This window comes from Oryx dammah, unplaced genomic scaffold (assembly GCF_014754425.2).
Source record: "Oryx dammah isolate SB20612 unplaced genomic scaffold, SCBI_Odam_1.1 HiC_scaffold_12, whole genome shotgun sequence".
Classification (NCBI taxonomy): Eukaryota; Metazoa; Chordata; class Mammalia; order Artiodactyla; family Bovidae; genus Oryx; species Oryx dammah.
Window position 1 is genome coordinate 17,967,604 of NW_024070196.1, and position 25,131 is coordinate 17,992,734.

Sequence of the window (25,131 nt, forward strand, 5' to 3'; positions counted from 1 at the left end):
AGGGACTGAGCATGCATACATGCACAAATACAGCATGTTTGTTTCTTAGATAAGAAACCAAGTTAGAGAGAATCAGTAACTTGTCCAGGATTATAAAGTACAGCTCCATGTCTGACTCTGTAAATCAGGTTTATACGCTCCCTGTGCATACAGCCTATAGGGGGCTGGGTGGGGAGGGATGATATGCCTCATGCTGTTCACGCTCATGTGAAAAGCTGAGTTCTTAAACTGTTATGATCCATATTAGTGCTACTAACAGTGGGCATGCACAAGAGAAATATCTTGAGCTCGTGTCATATGAGTGAGTGAGTGAAAGTCGCTCAGTCGTGTCTGCCTCTTTGGGACCCCATGGACTATACAGTCCATGGAATTCTCCAGGCCAGAATACTGGAGTGGGTAGCCACTCTCCAGGGGATCTTCCCAACCCAGGGATCGAACTCAGGTCTCCTACGTTGCAGGCAGATTCTTTACCAGCTAAGCCACCAGGGAAGCCCAAGAATACTGGTCGTGTCCTATAGATAAATACTATAATATAATATTTTCTGGTTTTGGGTTTCTCCCATCAGGATGGAGGCAGCCTTGTAGGAGAAGTAAATGAAGATGGGGAGATGACGGGAGAGAAGATAGCCTACGTGTACCCTGATGAAAGGACTGCCCTGTATGGAAAATTCATTGATGGAGAGATGATAGAAGGGAAGCTGGCTACTCTTGTGTCCACTGAAGAAGGAAGGCCTCACTTTGAACTGATGCCTGGAAGTAAGTTGAATCTGCTTCGGATGGGTTGCTTCAATTCCAAAACAGGTTGTTACTGGGGAGAAGTTAATGTCCTTGTCTTGTCCGTTGTATCAGCTTGGCTGCTTATGAGACACCTCAGCACCTCAGTGGTTTACAGCAGCAAACACAGGTCTGATAAGCAGCTGTATTCAACTGGTCCAGGTGGGATGTGGCCAGGCCAGGTGCGACTCCAGGCTTCTAGTCAGCTCGGTGGTGGCGACGGTGGTTTAGTTGCTGAGTCGTGTCCGACTCTTTGCGACCCCATGGACTGAAGTCCAACCAGGCCCTTCTGTCCATGGGATTTCCCAGGCAAGAATACTGGAGTCAGTTCAGTTCAGTTCAGTCACTCAGTCATGTCCGACTCTTTGAGACCCCATGAATCACACTTCCACTGCAGCGAGCATGGGTTCAACCCCTGATTGGCTAAGATCTCACGTGCTGAGCGATGCAAAAGGGGGGAGGAGAAGGTCTAGCATCTTCTTGGAAGACATACTCTGTGCACAAATGAACCTGTTGGTCTCCATGTTACAAAAAGTCCTGTTTCCTTTCAGAAATACAGGATGGCACCAAGCTTTATTTCTTATTACAAAATTATTTACTGTAGAAAATCTGGAAAATAACAAAGAAAGAAATCAAGGTTTTGTATTCTGAGTGGCACAATATTAAGAAAGCTAAATTGGTCTGATTCCTGAGAAAACAATGTATGAAAGTAAAGTCAAGTGCGCAGTCATGTCTGACTCTTTGCGACCCCATGGACTGTAGCCCACCAGACTCCTCTGTCCATGGGATTTTCCAGGCAAGAATACTGCAGTGGGTTGCTATTTCCTTCTCCAGGGGATCTTCCCGACATATATGCATTTCCAATCTAAGTTAAGGTATAAGAAGAATAAAGTAGCAAAGATAGTGCATCTAGGCATTGCTAGGCCTAGATAATATTTAGCTCTGTGGATTGGAAGGAGATTCTCCAAAGGGTGGTTGTCCAAAAATAGGAAAGCTAGCACTTTACATTTAGCTGCAACTTGGGTTGTTATAAATGTCTCCGTTTTTGTTTTTTTTTTTTAAGTTAAAAACTGAGGCATTTTAAATGCAGTATGGGAATCTGGATTGGATCCTGGAACAGAAAAAGGACATTCGTGGAAAAACTGGTGAAATCTGAATAAAGTCTGGAGTTCACTCAATAGTAATGCTATGTTGGTTTCTTAATGTGGACAAATGTACCGTGTAACATAAGAAATTAACATTAGGAGAACAGTGAGGGGCATCAGGAGCTCTCTGTTCTATGTTTGCAACTTTTATGTAAATTTAAAATCATTCCACAATGAAGTGGGTTTTTTTTAAGTGTGAAGGTAATCTTTGAACTTTAAACTCTAATATCTGCACTCTTCATGTCCATTTCAATAGGAGACAGTGTTACAATGTTTAGAAATGAGGAGACTCCGGCCAGGGGGAGATCCCAGTTGGTGGTGCAGATTTTAAAACTTCAGAACTGGCAACACTTCTAGCGGCAAGAGTCTTGAACTTGAGAGTCACCTCCTTAGAGTCTTGGCTCCAGCATTTACTGTATTGTGGCTTGGGGCAGGTTACTTATCCTTTTAGAACCTGTTTTTTCCTTATAAAATACAGATATTGGCACCTACCATAAAGCCCCATCAGGGAAGTTATTGTGGTTATTACACTCTTCTTGGTATAAGTATGAAACACATTTTGGAAAGTGAGAGTGATCAGTCTCAGGGGAATTATGGTTTTTCTTAGAACTCCTGGATGCAAATAGCAAGCACCTTCCTCAAACTCACTTAAGACCGGAAAAGGAGGGGTGGATTTATTGGCAAGATTCCAACAGGACTCAGTTCTTTTAAGGCTGTGTTGAACAATTTGGGTCTCAAAAGGGTCAGAAGGCACAGTTGCTCTGGGTGGCTGGGAGGAACCAGGCCCAGTCTTTGCTCTGTGTTCCACCCCTTTAGTTTCTGTCTCCTTCCTCTTCCACTTACAAGTACTGAGCCACCGACTGGCTGATAGATGAGGGCTTTTGGAGTCATGTGGCTTCTGGCCCAGTGGTTGGGGGAGGAGCAAACAGAATGCAAGTGTCTCACCCAAAACCCTCCTCACTTCCTTCTCCTGACTCTGTGCTCTCGGGTCAACAAACTGCTTCTCTCCCTCCACGCTTCTTGCTGAGTTTCCTTGTGCCTCTGCCTGGAATTTCTTCTCTCCTCATTTCTTCTTTGCCTCTTTACATGGCAATTCCATTCCCTGGCTAATGCCTATTCTGTCTCTTTTTTAGTGCAATTATCAGCATCACTTGAATGTGTCTTAGAAATGCAAAATGCGGGTTGTCAGGCCCCCTTCAGGACTATTAAATCAGAAGTTTCATCTTTTCAATTTAATTCTTTAAGTGTTTATCAAAGTATAGTTGATTTACAGTGTTGTTTTAGTTTCAAGTGTACAATAAAGTGAATCAGTTATGCCCACACATATATCCACTCATTTTTAGATTGTTTTGCCATATAGGCCATTAGAGTATTGAGTAGAGTTCCCTGTGATATACAATAGGTCCTTACTAGTTTTTTTTTTTGGGGGGGGAGAGGGCATTCCATGCAGCTTGCAGGATCTTAGTTCCCCAACCAGGGGTTGAACCTGGGCCCTCGGCAGTGAAAGTGCAGAGTCCCAACCACTGGACTGCAAGGGAAATCCTTGCCTGTTCCATCCTTATGGCTTGGCTCCCCTCTTAAAGGTAATGTTTGTCAAGTGAATGGATGGATTGCAGTCCCAGGTCATAGTACCAATGACAGGGGAATAGAGGGAGGAGAGGGTGCCTTCAGCCTGTCTAAGGGAGCAGAGGGAGGGACGGTCAGCACTGGAGAAGACACATTGACTCCTTGAAAGCAGGAAGAGATATGATATGACTCCTGCTTGTATCTGCACGGCCCCCAACATGGTGTTTTATGTGTAGTTGGCACTTAGCACATTTGTGAGGAAAGTTTTAGTCCAAGGAAAGGAGATGGGAGTTCTTAGGAGAATTTGTGCACAATAGGATGTCTGTTCCACAGAAATGTTTGGTTTGGGAATGTGAGGTTTTGGGGTTGGTTTTTTTTTTTTTTTCTTTTCTTATTTGAACTTCTTTTAATCAGTTGTGTGCTGGTTCTCAGCCTTCCCTGCCCTGCTTTACTGCAGGCAGGGGTGTCTGCCCCTTGCCTGGTGCATTTCCCCGGCTCTGTGCCTCCAGCTTCTGTCTGGGTTTGGCCACAGACCAGGGACAGGAGCAGGGAGAAGCCCTCGGTGTGTCCCGTAGAGTCCCCAGCAGGGGCCTGTCTGCTGATGCCATCTCCTAGCAGGACGGTTCCCCTCAGATCCAGGTTCCCTGGGCTCCCCCAGCTCCAGAGGTCCAGGAATGTCTCTGTGGCTCAGACGGTAAAGAATCTGCCTGCCAGTGGAGGAGACCTGGGTTCGATCCCTGGGTGGGGAAGATCCCCTGAAGAAGGGCATGGCAACCCACTCCAGTATCCTTGCCTGGAGAATTCCATGGACAGAGGAGCCTGCCAGGCTACAGTCCATGGGGTCACAAAGTGTCGAACACGACTGAGTGACTAACACTGCTCCTGTGACTCAGGGTTATGGCTTTCTGCTCTTGACAGTTTCTGGGCTCTTCATTGCCTTCCTTGGCTTCTCAGCTCTTCTATCTTGTGTGTAACCGATTCCCTGTATTAAATTCTCTCTCTTGAAAATACTCAAATGGTCTGTGACATGGACTGATCTGGATTGTGACATGGACTGATCTCAGACTTTTAGTCTGAGACATTAATTTGGGTTTTGATTGTATTAAAAAGAAAGAAAGAAAGAGGACCCGGTAACCATTGGTAACTACTTAGGAACTGCTTAATGGATAATTTATGATGCCTTAGTGCCTAAAATATTGACTTTTCAGGAGTAAACTTGTTTCTTTACTTATTAGCCTTTGAAACACTGTATGTCTTCCTCGTGCTCTGGGAGGGTTCTTGGAGGCTAATTCTTTGCAGAGAAGTAATGTTAATTCTCACAGAAGGCAATGGCACCCCACTCTAGTACCCTTGCCTGGAAAATCCCATGGATGGCGGAGCCCAGAAGGCTGCAGTCCATGGGGTCGCTGAGGGTCGGACACAACTGAGCGACTTCACTTTCACTTTTCACTTTCATGCATTGGAGAAAGAAATGGCAACCCACTCCAGTGTTCTTGCCTGGAGAATCCCAAGGACAAGGGAGCCTGGTGGGCTGCCGTCTATGAGGTCGCACAGAGTCGGACACAACTAAAGCGACTTAGCAGCTTAGCAGCAATGTTAATTCTAGAGTGGCTGTGTGCCTTCATTTCTGAAATGAATTACTAACTGGTTTCTGAACCACTTTAATAGAAATAAGATGACTTTGTTAATGCTTTATCAAAAGCAGTCTGTTCTCCTTAATTCTAGTGAGGCTGAATGTTTATTTTTAGTGAAAGAGACAATTGCCAAGGGTGGGTGGTTGGATTCTACAGACTGTGTCTAGTGTGAAAAAAACCACAAGGAAAATTTAAAACTATTATCCAATCTTATCCAACCAGAGAGAGATCTCAAGTTTTCATGACAAAGCCTTTTCTCGATTAAAATTTTTAATTACACAAGCAGCTTTTAAATCATGTGAATAAAGGAAAATGTGAATCAAAAGCAAAAATGGGATTTCAGGAGATATTCCTGATGGCTGTGAATACCTGATAACAAAACCCCGGAGCAAATCGGAAAACTAACCATTTATATTTTGCACATCAGTTTGTAATTACTGGTGTAAACCTGCTTGTAAGAAGCATGTTATCTAGCCAGCCAGCAACTATTTCATCCTATCACGTATTTTAATTAGAATTAATGTTATCACCTGGTACCCATGCCATCTACTAAGCATCCAATTGCTGTATTCAATAATAACCTAAAAATATCTTTTAGCAACTCAGTTCAGCATCACAAAGTTCAACAAATGAACCATCAGATTTTAATCCCCTAGTATAAGAATATTTGATGTTATAACAATATTTGTTATACTTAACGATTCTCAAATCAGGAATGATCTTAGATGTATAACATGAGTTCTACCAATGGGTTGGATGATGCTTAGATGTAGGTCACTCATGTAATTCCAGATATTTAAAGAATGAAAGAGTGAAAGTTAATTATGCTTTGTAACATGGTATCCATCTTCATTATTATATTCCTGAACATAGTGAAAGCATTTCAGGAGTAAAAAAAAATTATTACTTTAGATTAACTTTTTCCTAAGTGTCTCTCTGTATTTTTTCCACTTGGATATTCAGCAAAAGAAAGAAACCCCGTATGTGTATCTTTTACTAGGTGACAAAATGGGTTAGGATTTATGTATTCACTAATAAATTCTCTTTAAAATAATGAATGTTATTATAGTCACCAAGAGATGCATAATGAATATGATGGAGAATGAAGCTAAGAATTTTATTGTGTTTGCACACTCAGAATAAGTAAACTTTCTTATCGTGAAAAACTATTATTTAAAAAAAGCTCTCTGTTTATACTGAAGAATTTCATTCTAGTTGGTCTAACTTGAGGAAGACATTTTGCATTATTTAACTTATGCTGGTCCCATTGATGAGAGAAATGTTCTTGATGCACTTCCCTAACTCTGGGCCTGTACTGAAATTTTTGTTTGCTTTTTAGGTTCGGTGTACCACTTTGATAAGTCAACTTCATCTTGCATTTCTACCAATGCTCTTCTTCCAGACCCATATGAATCAGAGAGGTAATTGTTCCCTTGTGGTTTTAATGACATCGTTTATGTGAGATTAAATAACTCTTGTGGTGGGAATTATTGTTCCTTGGTGGCCCTCTACTCAGGCTGAGTTCCCTAGCAGAAAAAAAAATGTATATTCTGAGAAAGAGTGTTTTTATGGTTGTACAGCATCTGTCCTCGTAAGAGAGTTTCTCTCTCCATAAAGCACAGTACAGCCTGTGTGTCGGTCCCGGAATGAAGCTTCTACAAAGGGACAGCAGTTGGGTCAGGCAGCCCGATATAACCCTGCCCAGGTGTCTGCTTTCTTGGGTCTCTTGGCGTGGGAGCCTCTATTAGCCCCTTGGGAGCATTTCACACTCTTGAAAGCTCTAGTCAAGGCAGGACCAGATGTCTGCTGCTTGACTTAGCCCAGCTGAGAGGGTCTGAAGCACAAGATAATTTCTTTATTCACTAAGGGAAGACAGGAGTAAATAAAATGTAAGAAGCATAAAAACATTCCAGCTTACAAACTACAATTCTATTATAAGCTCCGTTCTAGAGTGTCAAGCCCCATTGCATTTGACATGCTAGCTGAACTCTAGCTCTGGATTCCTGGAAGGGCTTTCTCTCGTCTCTTGACTGCGGTTCGTATCCCCCAGTGACTGGCCTGTTTGTGGGTAAGAGTGCCATCTGCACTTGACTTTCTCTTGGCCTCACTCTGTAATCATGCCTTCCATTTCTCTTCTGTCCGCATCTGAGAAAAGGCCTCTTCCCTGGTGTAACTGACAGGGCTGACATTACAATGTCACAATGAATGAATGGCCCCTTTCTTGAGATGAGGCTCTGGCCTGTTTGCAGAGAGAAAGATTTGGTCTTTGCTAGCCCCCCAAACACAACAGTCCCCTAACCGTATGTATCTGTCTTTTTTTGTTCCTGTCATTGTGATAATGCCACATAACAGTGGCCTCAGACTACCAGCGATTTATGAAAGCAAATATTTTCTTTTGTGCTCATACTTCTGTAGATTGGCTGAGGCTCAGCCACTTTTGACTGAGTTCCACTCGGCTCAGCTGGACTAGGCTGTGATCCAGGTTTCAAGTTGGGTTCCGGTCTGTCTCACATGCCTTCATTCCAAGACTCAGGCTAAGCAAACAACAGCCCCCTGGGGCATCTTCTCCTTGTGGAGATGAATGGAAGCTCAAGGAAGCTGGCAGAAACTTGCCATGCTTCTTAACACCCGAGACCTAGCTTTGCAGTCACTTCTGCCTAGTGACAAAGCAGATCACACAGCCAGGACCAAGTCAGGCAGGGACATTATCCTCCATGTAAGCGGAAGGGCAGTCACGTGACCAAGAATCAGACTGACTGTCCCAGGGAGAGAGTCGGGAGGTGGAAGCAGTAATTCAGCCTTCCAGGCCATCTAATAAGCAGAAGATCTACATAACAGAAATCCCAAATGACCATTTCCACCAGACTCTTTATCCACCACAGGGGCTGGAATAATTGAAACTGTGTGATTGGGGCATGTATTCTAATAAGGGGCTTTCCAGGTGGTAGAGAGGTAAAGAAGCTGCCTGACAATGCAGGAGCCATAGGAGATGTGAGTTCGATTCCTGGATCAGGAAGATCCCCTAGAGAAGGAAATGGCAACCCAGTCCACTATTCTTACCTGGGAAATCCTATGGACAGGGGAGCCTGGCAGGCTACAGTCCTTGGGGTCATGAAGAGTCCAACACAACTGAGCAACTTAACATGCACACCCTCACTCTCTTAATAAATCTTGTTCTGTAATCATGAGTTCTATCTTCTTAAAACCAGCACTTGGCAAGCTTGTTCTGTAAAGGACCATGTGGTCAATATTTTAGGCTTTGTGAGTTTCTACAGCAGCTACTCAAGTCAGCCTTTGTAACCTCGAAGCAGTCATAGATAATACTGAACAAATAGGTATGGGTATGTCCCGATAAAACTTTATTTACAAAAACAGACAACAGCCAGATTTGATCCTTGGGCCAGAGTTAGCTAATCTGTTATAAACTCCTTTGTTGGGAAGTACTTATTGAGTATCTTTTATTAATTATTTGTCACTCTTTTATGTAGAAGGTTCATCTCAGGGTTGGTAACCTTGGGTATAGCTTTAATTAGCTTTGAGAAATGTTTTAGTCCAAGAAGACAGTGGAAATTGTCATTAATTAAAACATACAAATTTTTAAAAACCTTATATCAAGCACTGAGTTACTTTGTGAATATATACTAATAATCCCTTTATTAGAGAGCAATGAAAGTCACAAGTATACACCGTTCTCCAGTTTTCAGTGCCAAAATCTGTATTTCACTTTTTCTTTCTTCCTCATTGGATTACTATGAACTGACATTTTGGATTCTATAGCTATGACGGTCTTTGGGTGGTTAGTAAGGGATGATATCATCAAACTAAAACAAGTCGTTTGCCTTTTTTTTTCTTTTTAGGGTTTATGTTGCTGAATCTCTCATTTCCAGTGCTGGAGAAGGACTATTTTCAAAGGTAGCTGCGGGACCCAATACTGTTATGTCTTTTTACAATGGAGTCCGAATTACACACCAAGAGGTGAGTGGGGTAGAAGTGGGAACTCAGTTTGATTGGTTAAAGGGCTTTGTTTCACACACCCTTAATTTTCTCATTAGTCCTTTTACTTTAATGTTCACTAAGAATATAAAGGAACAAAAGACTAGGCTTTTTATAAAATTGCTCAGATATCATTCTACAGCCAACCTCAGACTACTATAGTAAAGACATTGTACATTAGGTAGCTTATGAACAACAGAAACTTCTTTCTCACAGTTCTAGAAGCCAGGAAGTCAAAGATCAAGGTGCCAACAGATTCAGTGTCTGGTGAGAGCCTGCTTCCTGCTTTGTTGGTGGCCCTTTTTTTTGCTGTAACTACACATGGCAGGAGGGATGAGGGAGTCTCAGGGGTCTCTTATAAGAACTCTGGTCTTATTCATAAAGGCTCTACCTGCCCCCATGACCTAAACACCTTCCAAATTCTTTTTTTATATAAGATAGGGGAAAGTTAATGAATAGTAAGTTGAAGACTTCTCTGGTGGCTCATGGGCTTCCCTGTGGCTCAGATGGTAAAGAATCTGCCTGCAATGCAGGAGATCCAGGTTTGATCCCTGGGTGGGGAAGATCCCCTGGAAAAGGGATTGGCAACCGATTCCAGCATTCTTGCCTGGGAAACTCACATGGACAGAAGAGCCTGGTGGGCTATAGTCCATGGGGTCACAAAGAGTCAGACATGACTGAGCAGCTAACACTTTCACTTTTCACTTTCTGGTGGCTCAGGGGTGAAGAACCCACCTGCCAATGCAGGAGACATAGGTTCTATCCCTGATCTGGGAAGATCCCACATGCCACAGAATAACTAAGCCTGGTGCCACAACTACTGAGCCTGTGCTCTAGAGTGCAGGAGCCGCAACTACTGAGCCCATGTGCCCACCTGCTGAAGTCCGCTTGCCTTAGAGCCTGTGCTCAGCAAAAAGAGATGCCACCGCCATGAGAAGCCTGCACACCGCAACTGGAGAGAACCCCCTGCTCACTGCAGTGAGAGAAAAGCCCTCACAGCAACGAAGACCCAGCACAGCCAAAAATCAATCAATCAATCAATCAATCAATCAATTTAATTACTTAAAAAATAAATAGTAAGTTGAGCTGCCCTGCACTGCTCATGTATGCCCTTCCCACCATCAGTGTGTGCAGTATGCACCATCAAAGTGCAAGGGATGCCTTAGCCCAGGGGTCCCCAACCTCCAGGGTCTATTGCCTGATGATCTGCGGTGGAGCTGATGTAATAATGACAGAAATAACGTGCACAATAAGTATACTACACTTGAATCATCCTGAAACCATCCCCCCACTCTGACCCATGGAAAGATTGTCTTCTACAAAACTGGTCCCCGTTGCCAGAAAGGTTGGGGACCGCTGCCTTAGGCTTTTGCCATATACATGGCACTCATGAGGTTAGGGATAAATGAGTTAATATCTTCAGTGTCCTTTGAGTTCCTGGGAGGAAGCTCGTTTCCAACATTCACTTTCTTGTTTTCTGCAGGTTGACAGCAGGGACTGGGCTCTCAACGGGAACACCCTCTCCCTTGACGAGGAAACGGTCATTGATGTGCCTGAGCCCTACAACCATGTATCCAAGTACTGTGCCTCCTTGGGACACAAGGCGAATCACTCCTTCACTCCAAACTGTATCTATGACATGTGAGTAGGACACCAAGCTGCCAGTGCTGCAGGGCCCCGAGAATGAGGAGGGCATCTTGGAGGTGTTATCCCACCCCAAGGAAGGTGGCTCCCTTAGAATATCAGAGGGTCCTCTGCCAGGGGGCTACTCATGCTTATTGCTTGAAACTCAGAAATAGAAAAGTGCTTCAAAGTGTAGACATGCTGTGGAAATACTATACTTTGTGGGAATACTATACTTCGTGGGAATACACTCTACTTCGTGGTTGCTGTTTTACTGTGGATTTTTTTTCTGTTCTTCAGCTCTCTCATTCTGGAAAATTAAGGATAGTGTCATTGGAAGTAATAGGACAAATTGAAATTGCACTGTAGAGATTAGGGAATCCTTTCATGATGTGAAAAGAAGGAGAACTGTAAAATCCTAAACCTAGGGCGTGAGGTCTCGGTGTTAGGAGAAAAAAAAACCTATAAAATCAGAGTCCCTATCATTTGACAGCCAAGAGGAATGAAATACTGCCTCATGCAGCAACATGGATGAGCCTTTGAAAACACGCAAGGAGCCAGTCACTAAAGACCGTGTGGTGTGTGATTCCATTTGTATGACAGTCCTCTATAGCCCCAGACACAGAATGCCCATCAGTGCTTGCCTAGAGCAGGGGGCCGGGATTGGGGGAGCAAAAGTTGATGGCTAATGAGTGTGGAAGTTCCTTTTTATAATTTTATATTGGAGTATAGCTGATTAGCAGGTTGTGGTAGTTTCAATTGGGCAGCAAAGGGACTCAGCCATACATATACATGTATCCATTCCCCCCAAAGTCCCCTCCCATCCAGGCTGCCACATAACCTTGAGCAGAGTTCATGTGCTATACAGCAGGTCCTTGTTGGTTATCCACTTAAAATATAGCAGTGTTTACATGGCAATCTTCACCTCCCTAACTATCCCTTCCCCTCACCTTTCCCCTCTGGTAACCATAAGTTCATTCTCTAAGTCTGGGAGTCCATTTCTGTTTTGTAAATAAGTTTTCGTTTGTATCACCTGTTTAGATTTCATGTGTAAGTGATATCATATCATATTCTTCTTTCTCTGTCTGACTTACTTCACTCACTATGACAATCTCTAGGCCACCCATGTTGCTACATATGACCTTATTTCATTCTTTTTTAATAGTCCACTGTATACATGTACCATGTCTTCTTTATTCATCCCTCTGTTGATAGACATTTAGGTTGTGGGAAGTTCCTTTTGAGGCTTCCAAAGTTAGTGGCTGTGGTTGCACAACTGAAAACCACTGAATTGTACACATTAAATGGGTGCATTTTATGAAGCATGAATTACATCTCACCACAGTCATTAGTTTTAAAAATTCAAATAATCTCTTTCAATTTGAGCCTCCCCTTCCAATGGCACACTGAACCTCTTGGAAACCGCCATGGATGAGAACCTTACCGTTATCCACAAAGGCAGCTGTCTGGACAAACAAATACATACTATGGAGTTAGCTGTTGGGCTCTGGTGACTAGAAAGTTCTTTCTATTGAGCCCCAGTGGGTTTCCCTGTACTCTCCAGCCCTTGGCCCTAATTATCCCTTTTTTTCTTGTGTACAATGTCAATCTCTCTTCCACATAGTAGTCCTACATATATCATAGTAGTTTTCATGCGCTCCCAAACTGTCTTCCCAAAGTCAAGCATCTCTGACTATTCCTTAAAGGGATAGCTGAGATTCCATGTCACTGCTGTCTTGAGCTCAGCCTGAGGATGACAGTTCCTCCTAGCAGCCGGGAGCCGTGTGCAACCTTTCCTGCTCAACTGTAGTTTGCTGTGCTTGGTCCTCTTGCTTGTTAACAGAAGCGGGATCAGATCGTGTGCGTTTAATCTGTAGGAGAAGTGCCAGGATTTGAGTGTCCCTTCTTGCATCCCTGAGATGGCTTTAAAATTGTTCTGGCAGTCGCTTGCTCTCCTTGGCAGCCAGTACCAAGCACTGAAGCTACAAGTTCTGTTTAAAGGGCGAGTAGAAATGGCAAAGGACATGCGTCATGTGAAATGAAACGGACACTGTTATTAACTCCAAGGCTTTCGTGGCCAATGTAAATTAGGCCAAAGCATCGTTCCAGGCTGCACACAGCTGAACAGCAACAACTTAAACCCGAGGTAACGAAGGATTATAAATGCTACCCCTTAACATGAACAAGTTTTGTGATTTCATGGCAAGGATATGACTCTTCCCATCAAAAGTAAGAGAGCATAGGAGAAAAGAGAAGGCACCATTTGTGCAAAATCAAGTCCCTCCTCAGAAAAAAATTTTTTTTCAAGCCCAATGTGAATGATTAATTATTTGGGGTCATGGAGAGACTGTGCCAGGTCACTTCAGGTGTGTCCAACTCTGCGACCCTATGGACTGTAGCCTGCCAGGCTCCTCTGTCCATGGGATTCTCCAGGCAAGAACACTGGAGTGGATTGCCATGCCCTCCTGCAGGGGATCTGACCCAGGGGTCAAACCCGCATCTCTTATGCCTCCTGCCTTAGTAGGTGGGTTCTTTACCACTAGCACCACCTGAGAAGCCCCAGGAGAGACTCCCTGAGAAGCCCCAGGAGAGACTCCCTGAGTAATAATCAGATAGAACATTCAGATACCAGTGCATGGGATTCACTTGTTTCTGAAATCATTGGTACTGTTATGCACACTCTAACACAGAACAACTTCTGGAAGCTGTTTTAACTGTAGTCCAGTACAGTGTGCCAGATGGACAGACAGGAACTGCTTCCCTTGCTGTAGATGTAGGTTACTCATCAACAGGGAGCCGAACTGCATGGTCAGAGGTTTGGTCTGAGGGCTGGTCTTGCCCATTGTTTCCTGAGCGCTTCCTCCAGGCCTGTACTGTGGTACAGGCTTCTGTGCACGATGTCATTCAATCTTCCCAGTAACTTCGTGGGGCCACCAGTATTACTGGTGATTATTACCAGTATCCCAGATCAGGGACAAGAAACACAGGGCTCTTGTCAAAGTGAAGTGCTGTTAACCTCTGTGCTTTAGGGCTGCCTTGAAGCATCGGCACCTGAGACTGAGTTCTTTCCTTTCAGTCTATTTTCTACTCTGAAAATAACGAAAATGAGTAGGAAAATGAAAATGCAAGAGGATAATAAGAGAAATCTCAGGCTTCTTGTGGGATTTTTTTGTTTTTTTTGGTGTACCACAAGGTTAACTAGAGCTCCATTTCAGGAGTATTTTTTTCTTTTTTTTGAAGTATCTGATTTACAATATTGTGTTAGTTTCAGTTGTACGACAAAATGATTCAGATATATATATATATATATATATGTATTCTTTTTTGGATGCTTTTCCTTCGTAGGTTATTATAAGGTATTCAGTATAGTTCCCTGTAGTATACAGTAGGTTCTTATTAGTTCTTTTCTACATATAGTGTGTATCTATTAATATTAATAGTGTGTATCTATTAATATTAATCCCATACTCCTAATTTATCCCTCCTCCCTCTCCACCTTTCCCCTTTGGTAGCCATAAGTTTGGTTTTTTTTTTAATGTCTGTGAGTCTGTGTTTTGTAAATTAAATTCATTTGTATCATTTTTTTTGATTCTATGTGTAAGTGATATCATATGATATTTGTCTTTCTCTGACTTACTTCACTTAGTATAATAATCTCTAGGTCTGTCCACATGGCTGCAAATGGCAATTTTTCTTCCTTTTCTATGGCTGAGTAATATTCTACTGTAAGGAGTATTGTTTTTTTAGTGAAATATTTTAGAGACCAAGAGTTGTGATTTTCATAAGTAACTCCCAAATCCCTGGTCCAGGAATATCTTTTGTGCCAGAGCACATTCGAGAATTCTGTGCATGTGCGCAGTCTCACACACCCACAGGCTTGCTTACATGCTTAGTCACTGAAGAGAGTCTTCAGTTGTGCCAGGGACATGTGGTGGTGAAGAACCTACCTGCCTGCCAGTGCAAGACACACAGGAGATGCAGGTTCAGTCCCTGGCTCAGGAAGAGCCCCTGGAGAAGGAAATAGCAACCCACTCCAGTATTCTTGCATGGAGAATCCCATGGACAGAAGAGTCTGGAGGGCTACAGAGGGTCACAGAGAGACAGCTATGACTGAAGTGACTGAGCAGAGCACAGCACTTGGTCACCGCAGGAACTCTTGGAGGATAAGAATCACTAGTCTTAGGATTGCAGAGGAGGAAAGTGAGATTCAGAGGTGCAGAGGTGAATTTCCAGAAGGAGGCAGGAACAACGTGTGGAACCAGGACTCACACCAGAGTCTTCAACCCCAAATCAAGTGTGGTTGCCAGGGAGCGGGACACCCAGGACGGGTAGACATTGAGGCCCCTTGAAGTGAGGGTGCGGTTGTTCCTCTTCATCCCACACAAAGTATGTCCTTGCGCCGCAGACACACCTCTCCCACCGAGTGCTTACCGTCATGCACCATGTGCCATCTAACCTAGGATCTAGGACCTTCTGTGATGAGTCAGTGCCCTTTGTTCAAAATGTAACTAAATGAACCAGACAGACTCAACCATGTGCATACAAAAATAGAAGATTTTTTTCTGGCCCTGCCTTCCATGTATCTGCAGCCCTCCAGGCTCCTCTCTCCATGGGATTCTCCAGGCAAGAATACTGGGGTGGACTGCCATGCCCTCCTCCAGGGGATCTTCCCAACCCAGGAATCAAACCCATGTCTCTTACATCCCCTGCATTGGCAGGCAGGATCTTTACCACTAGCACCACTTGGGAATCCCTTGTTAGAGGAGACAAATTTATTAATACTTATTTAGCCCCTGCTCCCCTGCAGGGAGCTGTGCAGGTGAGCTGGGCTGGGAGCCTTCGGCAGATGAGCATAATCCTAGCATGAGCCCACCCTCTCCCTTCACAGCGTGGGTCAGTGGGAAATCTGAAAGAAGCAGGATGGCAGGGCTTCTCTCTTGGAAAGAAATCTTCATTTACTTTCAAAACTACAAAATAACGCTTCCTCAAGAAGTACAGGATGGAATACAGCATTTTTTTGCTTTTGAAAATCCACAGGGCTCTCTCTTAAAACTCCAGAAGTGCCCTTGTCCTGAGACACAGCCAGGTAATCTGATGCTACAGGCCAGATGAGCTCAAATGCTGACAGACTACACTGAATCTGATTTCTCATTAAAGACAGATTTTGGGGGTAGATCTGGCTGTTGATTTATAAATACAGAGTGCCAAAGATGCTCAAAAAGGAAGATAGGGCCATACTTTTTATTTACTTACTTACTTATTTTGGCCATCCCAAATGGCAGGTGGGATCTTGGTTGGAACCAGGGATCCAACCCAGCCTCTTGTATTGGAAGCAGAGAGTCTTAACAGCTGGACCACCAGGGAAGTCCCAGGGCCATGCTTTTTAAGCCGCAATGCAGCGGTAAAGAATCTGACTGCAGTGCAGGAGACAGGAGATGAGGGTTCGATCCCTGGATCAGGAAGATCCCCTGGAGGAAGAAATGTCAACCCACTGCAGTATTCTTGCCTGGAGAATCCCAAGGACAGAGGAGACTGGCGGGCTACGGTTCATGGGGCCACTGAGAGTCAGACATGCCTGAGCGACGGAGCATGCGCACATTAGAGTCGCCTCGGGGAGGGGGAGGTGGTGTGCAAATGCAGACTCCGCTGCCAGGTCTGGGTGGGGTAGCCTGTGTCACCCTGAGCACCAGGCTCCCAGGGAACGCTGATGCTGGCTCCTCTGTGACCCTCACCCTGAGGACCTGCCCCTGGTGTCCAGGCCACAGCATGTGAGTGATTCCATCTCAGCCCTTCTAGGCTTTGCATCTGACCGTCTGGTCCACCCGGGAATGACTGTCTGCATCTTGATGTCTAGGTTTGTCCACCCCCGGTTCGGGCCCATCAAATGCATCCGCACCCTCCGAGCCGTGGAGGCCGACGAGGAACTCACCGTTGCCTACGGCTACGACCACAGCCCCCCAGGGAAGAGCGGGCCAGAAGCCCCCGAGTGGTACCAGGTGGAGCTGAAGGCCTTCCAGGCCACCCAGCAGAAGTGAAAGGCCTGGCTCCGGGCTTCAGGGGACCTGGAGTAGAAACTTGGATCTATGCACTACGTTTATCCGACAACAGGACAACCAGGGACTGCTCATGCTGTGACATCACACCCTCTCACTCTGCGTTCGCTACGACTTTCTCGAATACTAACTAGGTCTGACTGTATTGCTCATACCAGATTTAAAATTAGCTAGCCTCGCAACAACACCCTCCTGAGAGGTACTGTCGAGCACTTGACGGAAGACAGCATGATGTTCTTGGGTGGTTCAAGTCTAAATCTGTACCACTTCAGAGATGCCAAATGATTAGACTGAAAAAAGGGAAAATAAGGGGGTTTTTCAGTCATTTTTAGTCAGTGGTTTTTCCATGAGGTTTATTTCTATGGCCAATGCAAATTGTGCTGCCACACTTGCATATGCGCCATACGAAGGGGAGAATTACTACATTTTTATTCTCTAAATGTAGTATAATTTGCCTTTTAACCTTTGATCTGTCTCTTGCAATAGAATGGCTTTGTTTTTTCCCCCCCTAGCGAACAGAACCCCACTTTTTGGGTCAGTTCACCCCTTAGTCCTCTTCTCTCTCTTAGGTATCTTTCACAAGAGAAAACTTCCAAACAGATTTCGCGTCAGCGCCAGTGTGTTGGTCTCTCTGGCTCTTTCTATCGATCTGTCATTGTTTCATTATATGTCCTAATATAAAGACCTGGCTCCTAGGGCCAGGCTATTATTATAGAATTATTATTCTCGCATGTAAACAAAGATATCTTTGCTTTAAGATGTGAGAAGAAATGAATTTACTTTGTTTGCATTAAGTTATGGAAGAGTTGTAATATATACTTTAAGGAAGAAGAGAGGGAAATTAGTATTTCTAAGCAGTAACTGTGGCAATTTTGCAGTATCTTCAATAGTGCTAGTCATTTTTTTTCTCCTTAGATACACATTAAATGTACATAACATAGAGCAGTCTGGCTTGTGGCGCAGTGCATTGAATTCAAAAGTCAAATAGCAAACTTGAATTCTAATCCAGAATTTGAAAGTCCTTTGTTTCATTTCTTTTTAAATCGCTACTATTAAGAGAGACGTACTGATCACTAGGTACAAATCAAACCTTAACCGCTAAAACTCTTCATCATTGTAATTTCAAAGCATTTACCTGCTTCTAAGCCTTGTGAATTAAGATTAACACCTGTATAGTTTAAAAGCAACAGTATAGATAGCATTTCAGTCATTTTGCTAGCCATGTGTAATCACAACTGCAGAAATAAAGAGAAAACCCCCTATTTTTTAGTTTAGCTAATTAGGTGTGTAATTTAACTGGGATTGCTCTGAATGGATTCTGAGAGTTTGGGGGTTATGGCAAGCGCCCTCACCACATGCCACAGCTATGCCTTCCCTAGATGCCTTGCTGTGGAGCTGGGCGTCTAGAGATTAACATTTGTTCCAAGTCGCAGCTGTCAGCGGCGAGGCACCTGTCACCAAGTCAGTCTGGTCTTGAAAGCTGAAGCCTTCCATGCTGTAGCTCCTGTAACTAGGGAAGGCTCAGAAAGGAGAAGAGAAACAGGCAGGAGGAAGTTTTCTGTTTCGTGTCAGTTACACGTGCTCCGGGAAGAACTTCACAGAAGTGCTTGATCCAGGGCTGCTCACAGCTTTCAGTTCTGGCACTTTGCTCCAGGCACAGGATTCAGCCTTTCCCTTGGCCAGGCTTTCCCAGAGCCCCTGTGTCCCCACCGGCAAAGCGGCTAAGTGGCCTTGGTTTCTGGGAGATATGCTTCTGGTTCGCTTGTGAGAAGTTCTGAGGGCTGCCAGAAAGATCTTCCAGGAAGGGAACTGAGAAGTTTTCAGAAGGCACCAGGATAGGATCGCTTCTATTCTGTAGAAAGAGACCGTTCAGTGAACTGTGACAGACTGACGGAGTCTTGGGACTTGTATTCCGACAGGTGCTTTCATTCAAACATGTCCCAAAGTGAGTGACTGTCTCCAGAGAAAGATGGCTTGAACTAACCCTGGTCAGTGGCGTGGGAGTGAGGTCAGGGGGAAGACTGGCACAGGACCGACCCCACAGCAAGGACTTTAGGCTACCCTGGGGTGTCATTTCTATATCAATGGGCTACCCCCTTCAAATGGAATTTCTCTTTTCTTTTGATAAAAGCTATTGAAGTGGATTAAATAGTAGTGATTAACCAGCACAAATCCATTTTTCAGATGAGATCGTGAATGACAACACTTTGAGTTCAGAGCCTGGCAGTGTGTCTGTGACATTCAGACACATCGGAGGAGGCAGTGCCCCCAACCCGAGCCTCTCTGCATCTCCGGGCTCTTCTTTCTCCTGCCCTCCGCTTTCTTCTGTCTCTGTCATCTGTGAGAATGCCCTAGTGTGCCTACATAACAACCTACGATAAGCTGATCCCTCCCTCCCTCCCACCAGCTGATCCCTGCCTCCCACCAGCTTATCCCTCCCTCCTGTTCCCTCTGTGTGCGCCCGTGGGGACCTGTCTGTCTGTCTTTCCCTCCAGGAGTATCTCTCTCCATCACTCTGCATCCATGTCTGAATCTACCACTCCTCCTGTCCCCTGCCCTCCCCGATACACTCCTAAATGTAAGACTTCATCACAGGGTGGGGTCAGAGGGCGCCTTAAGATTCACTGTGTTCTGTAGGTAGACAAAACTGCCAAGGGGGTCGGGGTCCCCTAGGGAATGAACTGCTGAGGGAATAAGGGTGTTTTTTCCCTGTTTGAGCCAAAGCTGAGGGATGTATTTTTCTACTGAGTCTTGATAGCCGCTGTGGAAGGAGCTGTGTCAGGAAGCAGGTAGTTTCGTGAGCAACAGCACAGAAATGTGGAAGAATCCATGTAGTGCGGAGAGAGGAGTAACTTTCTGGCGCCCCAAAAAGGGCCAGCGCTGAGATGGGTGTGTGATGCCATGGTCCCCAGGAGATTCACTCAGAGCCATCTCAGTCCAACTCCTGCATGACTAGATTTTTCCTTAGCAGCTTTTCTATGACAAAATATTATCTTGTGTTAGAGTTAGGAATAGGAACTAATCTGTAGGAGTATGTCCCCAAATGGGCATTTGAATGGACTCAGAAAAAAACAAAAGTAAGGACGGAATTTCTGAAAAAGGAATGATGAGATTAAAAAGCAACTGGCATGGAAGACTTGAGTTTTGCAGTACCTATTCTTATTTTAACCTGCTTCATCCCTGGTCTCCCTGAGAAACTGAGAAGAAAATTTGTTGTTGAAGACCCCTTTGAACCTGTCTGAGGCTGTCTTTAAACTTGTCTGCCCTCTGGGGGTTCTTCACACTTGAAAAACAATTTCCTCATCACCAACAACCTGAAAAAGGCCAGCGTGAAGGCCAAGTGTAACCATTGACGATATTTAATTGTAACCATAAAATTGCAGTAACTGTGAACAGTGAGTTCAAGGGTTGTCTTCTCCGTGAGTCGTATGTGGCACTTTAGTAACTTTCCTTTAATCTATGAAATTTTAAATCACTCACTGCAAACTGCATTTAAGATCTTCCAGGAAGGTATTGTTTTTCTGTTGTGCTTTGTTTTAAAACAGTTGCCTCAAGTTTCTGTCTTAAGAGTAGTGATTTAGAATCCAGACATCTTCTGTTTTAGAAAAACAAGCAAAACTATGTTGCAAGACTGATAGTGGTAATGTTTATTTGCCACAGATCAAAGGTTCACAAAATATATGAAATTTTTACATCTACTTGAGGTACCTTGATAGTTTTTTTTTTTCTGTTCTTTCAGGAATTTGGAACTTTGGTGTCTGTTTTTATTTAAAAAATACTAAATTGTTAAGGTTTTATTTTGCCAAATGTGTGCAGACATATTCAAAGCAATGAAAACGATTTCAAGCCATACAACCACAGGGATGGAAACCCTTTTCACAAATTTTAATGTGTTTGTATGTAAATAGATGTTTGTATGAACTATTTTCATGGTAGAATGAATATATTTAAATGAAGTTGAATTATTCCAGTGCTATTTAAACAAATTGCAAAAATTTTTTGGTGAGAATTCTCTGAGTCTATTGAGATATAATGCAGATCAATTTTGATTTTTAAAGAATCAAAAGCCTACAAATAACTCTGACACGTGGCAACTTCCCCGCGTTGTTGCCCCTGACGTGGAGAGAGCTCGTAGGCTTCCCCAGTGCCTCAGCCGCTTCCTGGTGGAAGTTAGGTGCTCGTGGAGTTGTGTCCACCCTTTAGTGACATCACTCCAGGCCTTCAGTGGCCGGGGAGTGACTCAGAGGCATTAGAGACACCGGTGCAGTTATCTGGAGCACAATTTCTTTGCAGGGCAGCAGAATCAGAAGCCAGACGTGGCCAGGGGAACCTTGGAACGGGTTTTCTGGCTGCCGTCCACCGCCACCCTTACTGCCTAGTCACACACGTCAGGGAGGCTGCCCTGAGTGGAGCTGGGGTTCAGATCCCCCGGGTGGGGCTTCTTCGGTTTTGCCAGCAGTCCCTGCCTCCGGGCCTTCACCTCGAGAGAGGATGGAGGAGGGTCCTGCTGGCAAGGCAGGGCCCATTTCTCAGCACAGTCCACTTCCTGTCTCGGCTCTGGGCGACTATGCACCCAAGCACCGAACTTTCCACCAGAGAGAGACATCCTTGGATAACACAGATCATTGCTTCCTCTGTCTGTGACTTGACACACCATCGTTAGAAGTCGTTTTAACATCAAGACCAGTCACCTCCCTAGGACATACCTCCCAACTGCCCTGACTTACTAGAACACTCCTTTATAATGATAGTCAACTTGAGTGGGTATTGTTTTTTTCCACTTTGGTCCTGGATGAAATGATAAATATGATGACAGATTTTCACTGTGTATACTAGCAATATGTACACACGTACTGATGTATCTTAATATACAACTTGGTTACATTTTGGATGACTGTCACTCATCTCGATTCATGCATTGGGAAGCTACAGGGACTACGTCATGTCTGCTTATCATAGAAGAGAGTTGGGTTCATGGTTCCAAGCTCCCTACTTCAAGAGTTTTTTCTCCTGTGTTTTCTGTGTTCTCTTTTTATCCTGAAACAAATCAGTTAGGTTGTGAGGTATGTTTAAGGATTGGAAGCCAAGGGAATGCTTTCAGCATTTATTGCAACCAAAAGTTAACCTCATCACAGTTAATGAGCATCTTTGATTGGTCTTTTGTGGAATTTGAACTAAATCTATGAGCCTTATTCAATATCTATAATTCTATGGTTTTTTTAAATTATGGGAAATTAATGAAAGATGTTTACATGAATAATGTTTGCCCTTACTGTGTTATGAATGAGTTTTTTGTAGTGTGTCTGGGTGCATGTGCAAGAGAGTAGGAAAAATGTTTCTGAAACAAAACTTGACAAATATTTGTAATGAGAAGTCAATTTAAAGATTGCTATAATTGCGCTATAGAAACAATGCAAGTATTAAACAAAATATACAATCACCTGTCATTGTCTTCCTTTGGTTGCCTGAGACAGAAAAGCAGTCACATTTCTCATGCCATGTCTATCTATATATTTAAATTACTGTGCAAACTTTACATTTGAACTCGTTTCAAAATGGTATTCACCTTTTACCATTTTCAAAGCATTGTAGTAAGAACTGAGAGAGGGCTATGGAAAGATTGGAAGCATGCTGTGTATTTGGCATAATACCACATACACCCATGAATCCAGAAAAATTAGCAACATTGGCGAAATATATCTGATCGACTCCATAAACGTTAGGAGTATTGAACAGAAAAGAGAAAAATCAGGGAAAAGGTAAGAAGAACGGGAAACTCATGGTTAAGATACAGGAACGTTGTCAGATGTCATGATAGATATTGGTGATCTTAGGATAGCTTTGAGCCAAGGAAGGCGGGAGCCCCTTATTGCTTTAAAAAAAAAAAAGTTTTATTTTAAATTGGAGTATAGCCGATTAACAATGTTGTGATAATTTCATGCGACCAGCAAAGGGATTCAGCCAGGAGAAGAAGGGACGACAGAGGATGAGATGGCTGGATGGCATCACGGACTCGATGGACCTGAGTCTGGGTGAACTCCGGAAGTTGGTGATGGACAGGGAGGCCTGGCGTGCTGCAATTCATGGGGTCGCAAAGAGTCGGACAGGACTGAGCGACTGAACTGAACTGATACACGTATCGAAACTCCCCTCCCATCTAGGCTGCCATGCAACATTGAGCAGAGTTCCCTGTGCTATCCCACAGGTCCTTGTTGGGTGTCCATTTTAAATGTAGCAGTGTGTACATGTCCATCTCGGACTCGCTAACTGTTCTCCCTGCCCACCCCGCCAAACAACCATAAATCATTTTCTACATCTGTGCATCTGTTCCTGTTTGTAAATAAGTTCATTTGTGTCATATCTTTTCAGGTTCTGCATATGGAGGATGTCATACAGCAGTTCTTCTCTGTCTGACTTATTTCACTCAGTTGGAACCCCTTATTTTTGCCTAATCACAATCGACTTCCCCAGATTCTCCCCTACAACATTCCCAAAGCACAAAAGCCAGTGACAAAGGGGATAAAAATAGTACTTCGCTATCGACTGTACCATCTGCCCAGGGTCACGAAGCAGTGAATTCCAGCAAGTTGGGCCAAGCTATGTGAGTCAGTTGGGTGTCAAACTAAAGCAATATATGAGCACGCCTGCTTTCTCTTAGCCCCCTTGGCTGCCCATTCCTAGCTCTTATCACACTTCCTTCCATTGAAGCAACTGAGATGACTCAGTCCAAACCAGCCCTGGACCAGCTTTACCACTTGGATGAAGACACATCCATACCCTGAATCCTTAAGGCAGTTTCACTCACCAACGCACAGTATTCTTCCTGTGTGTGAGGAAGAGGACTATGAGATTAAAATGAATAAAACTGGAATAAATCTAAGAAGCTAAACTCTCAAAAGTGAAGGATCGGGCAATTTTTTGTGGGTTTAAGATGGATGTGGGCTAAAGGGTTGTAGAATAAGGGATTGTGAGGAAGAGCGAGACCAAATTGTTTTATGCTCAGTAATCGCCCCACATATACTGCTTATAAAATATCTGCTTTGGGGCTTTAATGTTCCAGATCACTCAGGCTGATAATTCATACTAAATTTGAAATTATTTCAGGGGTCATCTCTAGAACTAGAATTAGATAACAGTCATTCAGAAGATTGGGGGTTGGGGTTGTTCAACTAGAAAGTTTTGCCCCAAGTATTTTAGAAAGCAACAGTTGCCTTCCATATAAAAAGATGAAGCAAACTCCCCTGCAATGTATTGGTGTGAAACCAAAAGCCATGATTTTTAATTTAGAGCTTCACTTCTTACAATATACATACAAAAGGATGAATGGCTCCATCTACACTGCTACCAAATTTTTACTTTTGCAAGTATCAGAATGTTTCTAGCTTCAAGAAACATAGAAACTTGCTTCAATACAGCTGAAGCAATTCAGATTTACTCTTTCACACTACAAGAAGTGTTGAGTGACCCTGGAGTTGGTTAATTCTAACAAAATTTCTGTCTTTCTGCTTTGCAATTCTTAGCAGGTCAGGTTTGCTTTTAGGGGCCAGTTCACCCTACAGTCACAAAGTGGCTGTCACAGTTCCAAAAATCACAGCCAGATTTTGCAATATACAGTGGGTGAAAAGGTAAGTCTCTTGTATGGTCTCTACCATGGAGGAAACCTTGGTCCTCCATGGGAGGACCCTAGGAGCACCATTAGTATCTGAGGGAAGCATATAGCTGTGAGGGGAAAGATAGCAGGGCCTGAACAAAGCTGAGATTCTCCCAGCAAGGAAGGAAAGAGAAATAAGGGTTGGGCTGACCACCCACAGTGTCTGTCTCTTTTGCAACATAGATTTTGTCTTACTTTCTTCCGAGAAGAAAGGAGGTTAGTCTCTTCAAATAAATAAATGGGTTTTCTTTGCTTTCTTTTTTTTTTTTTTAATTATTTGGCTGCTCCTGGTCTTAGTTGCAGCACGTGGGATCTTTACTTGAATGTGGGAACTAGTTCTCTGACCAGAAATCAAACCCGCGCTGCCTGCACTAGGAGCATGTATTCTTAGGACCAGTACGGAAATCCCCAAATGGATTTTCTAATTAATCAAATCAACTCAGAATTTTTCAGTGACTGGTGTGGGAGAGGTTCTACAAAGATATATGTAGATCAAGTTTATAAAGCAGTTTTAAATGTTTAGGTTATTAATTTATTTCTCAAACAGCCATGTGTGTAGGTACTGCTAATCACCCCATTTTAGAGAAGGAAAGACCGAGGCATAGAGATGTTACCTTAACATCCCTATGTTTATGTTAGGAGTTGATGATGTTCCCTTACCATCTCCATGGTCGGAGATGAGATGATGTTCC

At 43.7% G+C, this 25,131-nt stretch overlaps 1 protein-coding gene across 1 annotated transcript in view; it reads left to right on the plus strand.

The window, feature by feature from the left end:
- The window catches only part of SETD7 (SET domain containing 7, histone lysine methyltransferase), a 52,514-nt gene extending 30,286 nt beyond the window's left edge, over positions 1-22,228 (plus strand). The window contains exons 5-9 of the mRNA XM_040250479.1: positions 567-756; positions 6,459-6,540; positions 8,977-9,094; positions 10,596-10,753; positions 16,590-22,228. Coding sequence (XP_040106413.1) covers positions 567-756; positions 6,459-6,540; positions 8,977-9,094; positions 10,596-10,753; positions 16,590-16,770 — 729 coding nt within the window. The 3' untranslated portion in view covers positions 16,771-22,228. The remainder of the gene's footprint in view (positions 1-566; positions 757-6,458; positions 6,541-8,976; positions 9,095-10,595; positions 10,754-16,589) is intronic.
- The last annotated feature ends 2,903 nt before the right edge of the window (positions 22,229-25,131 follow it).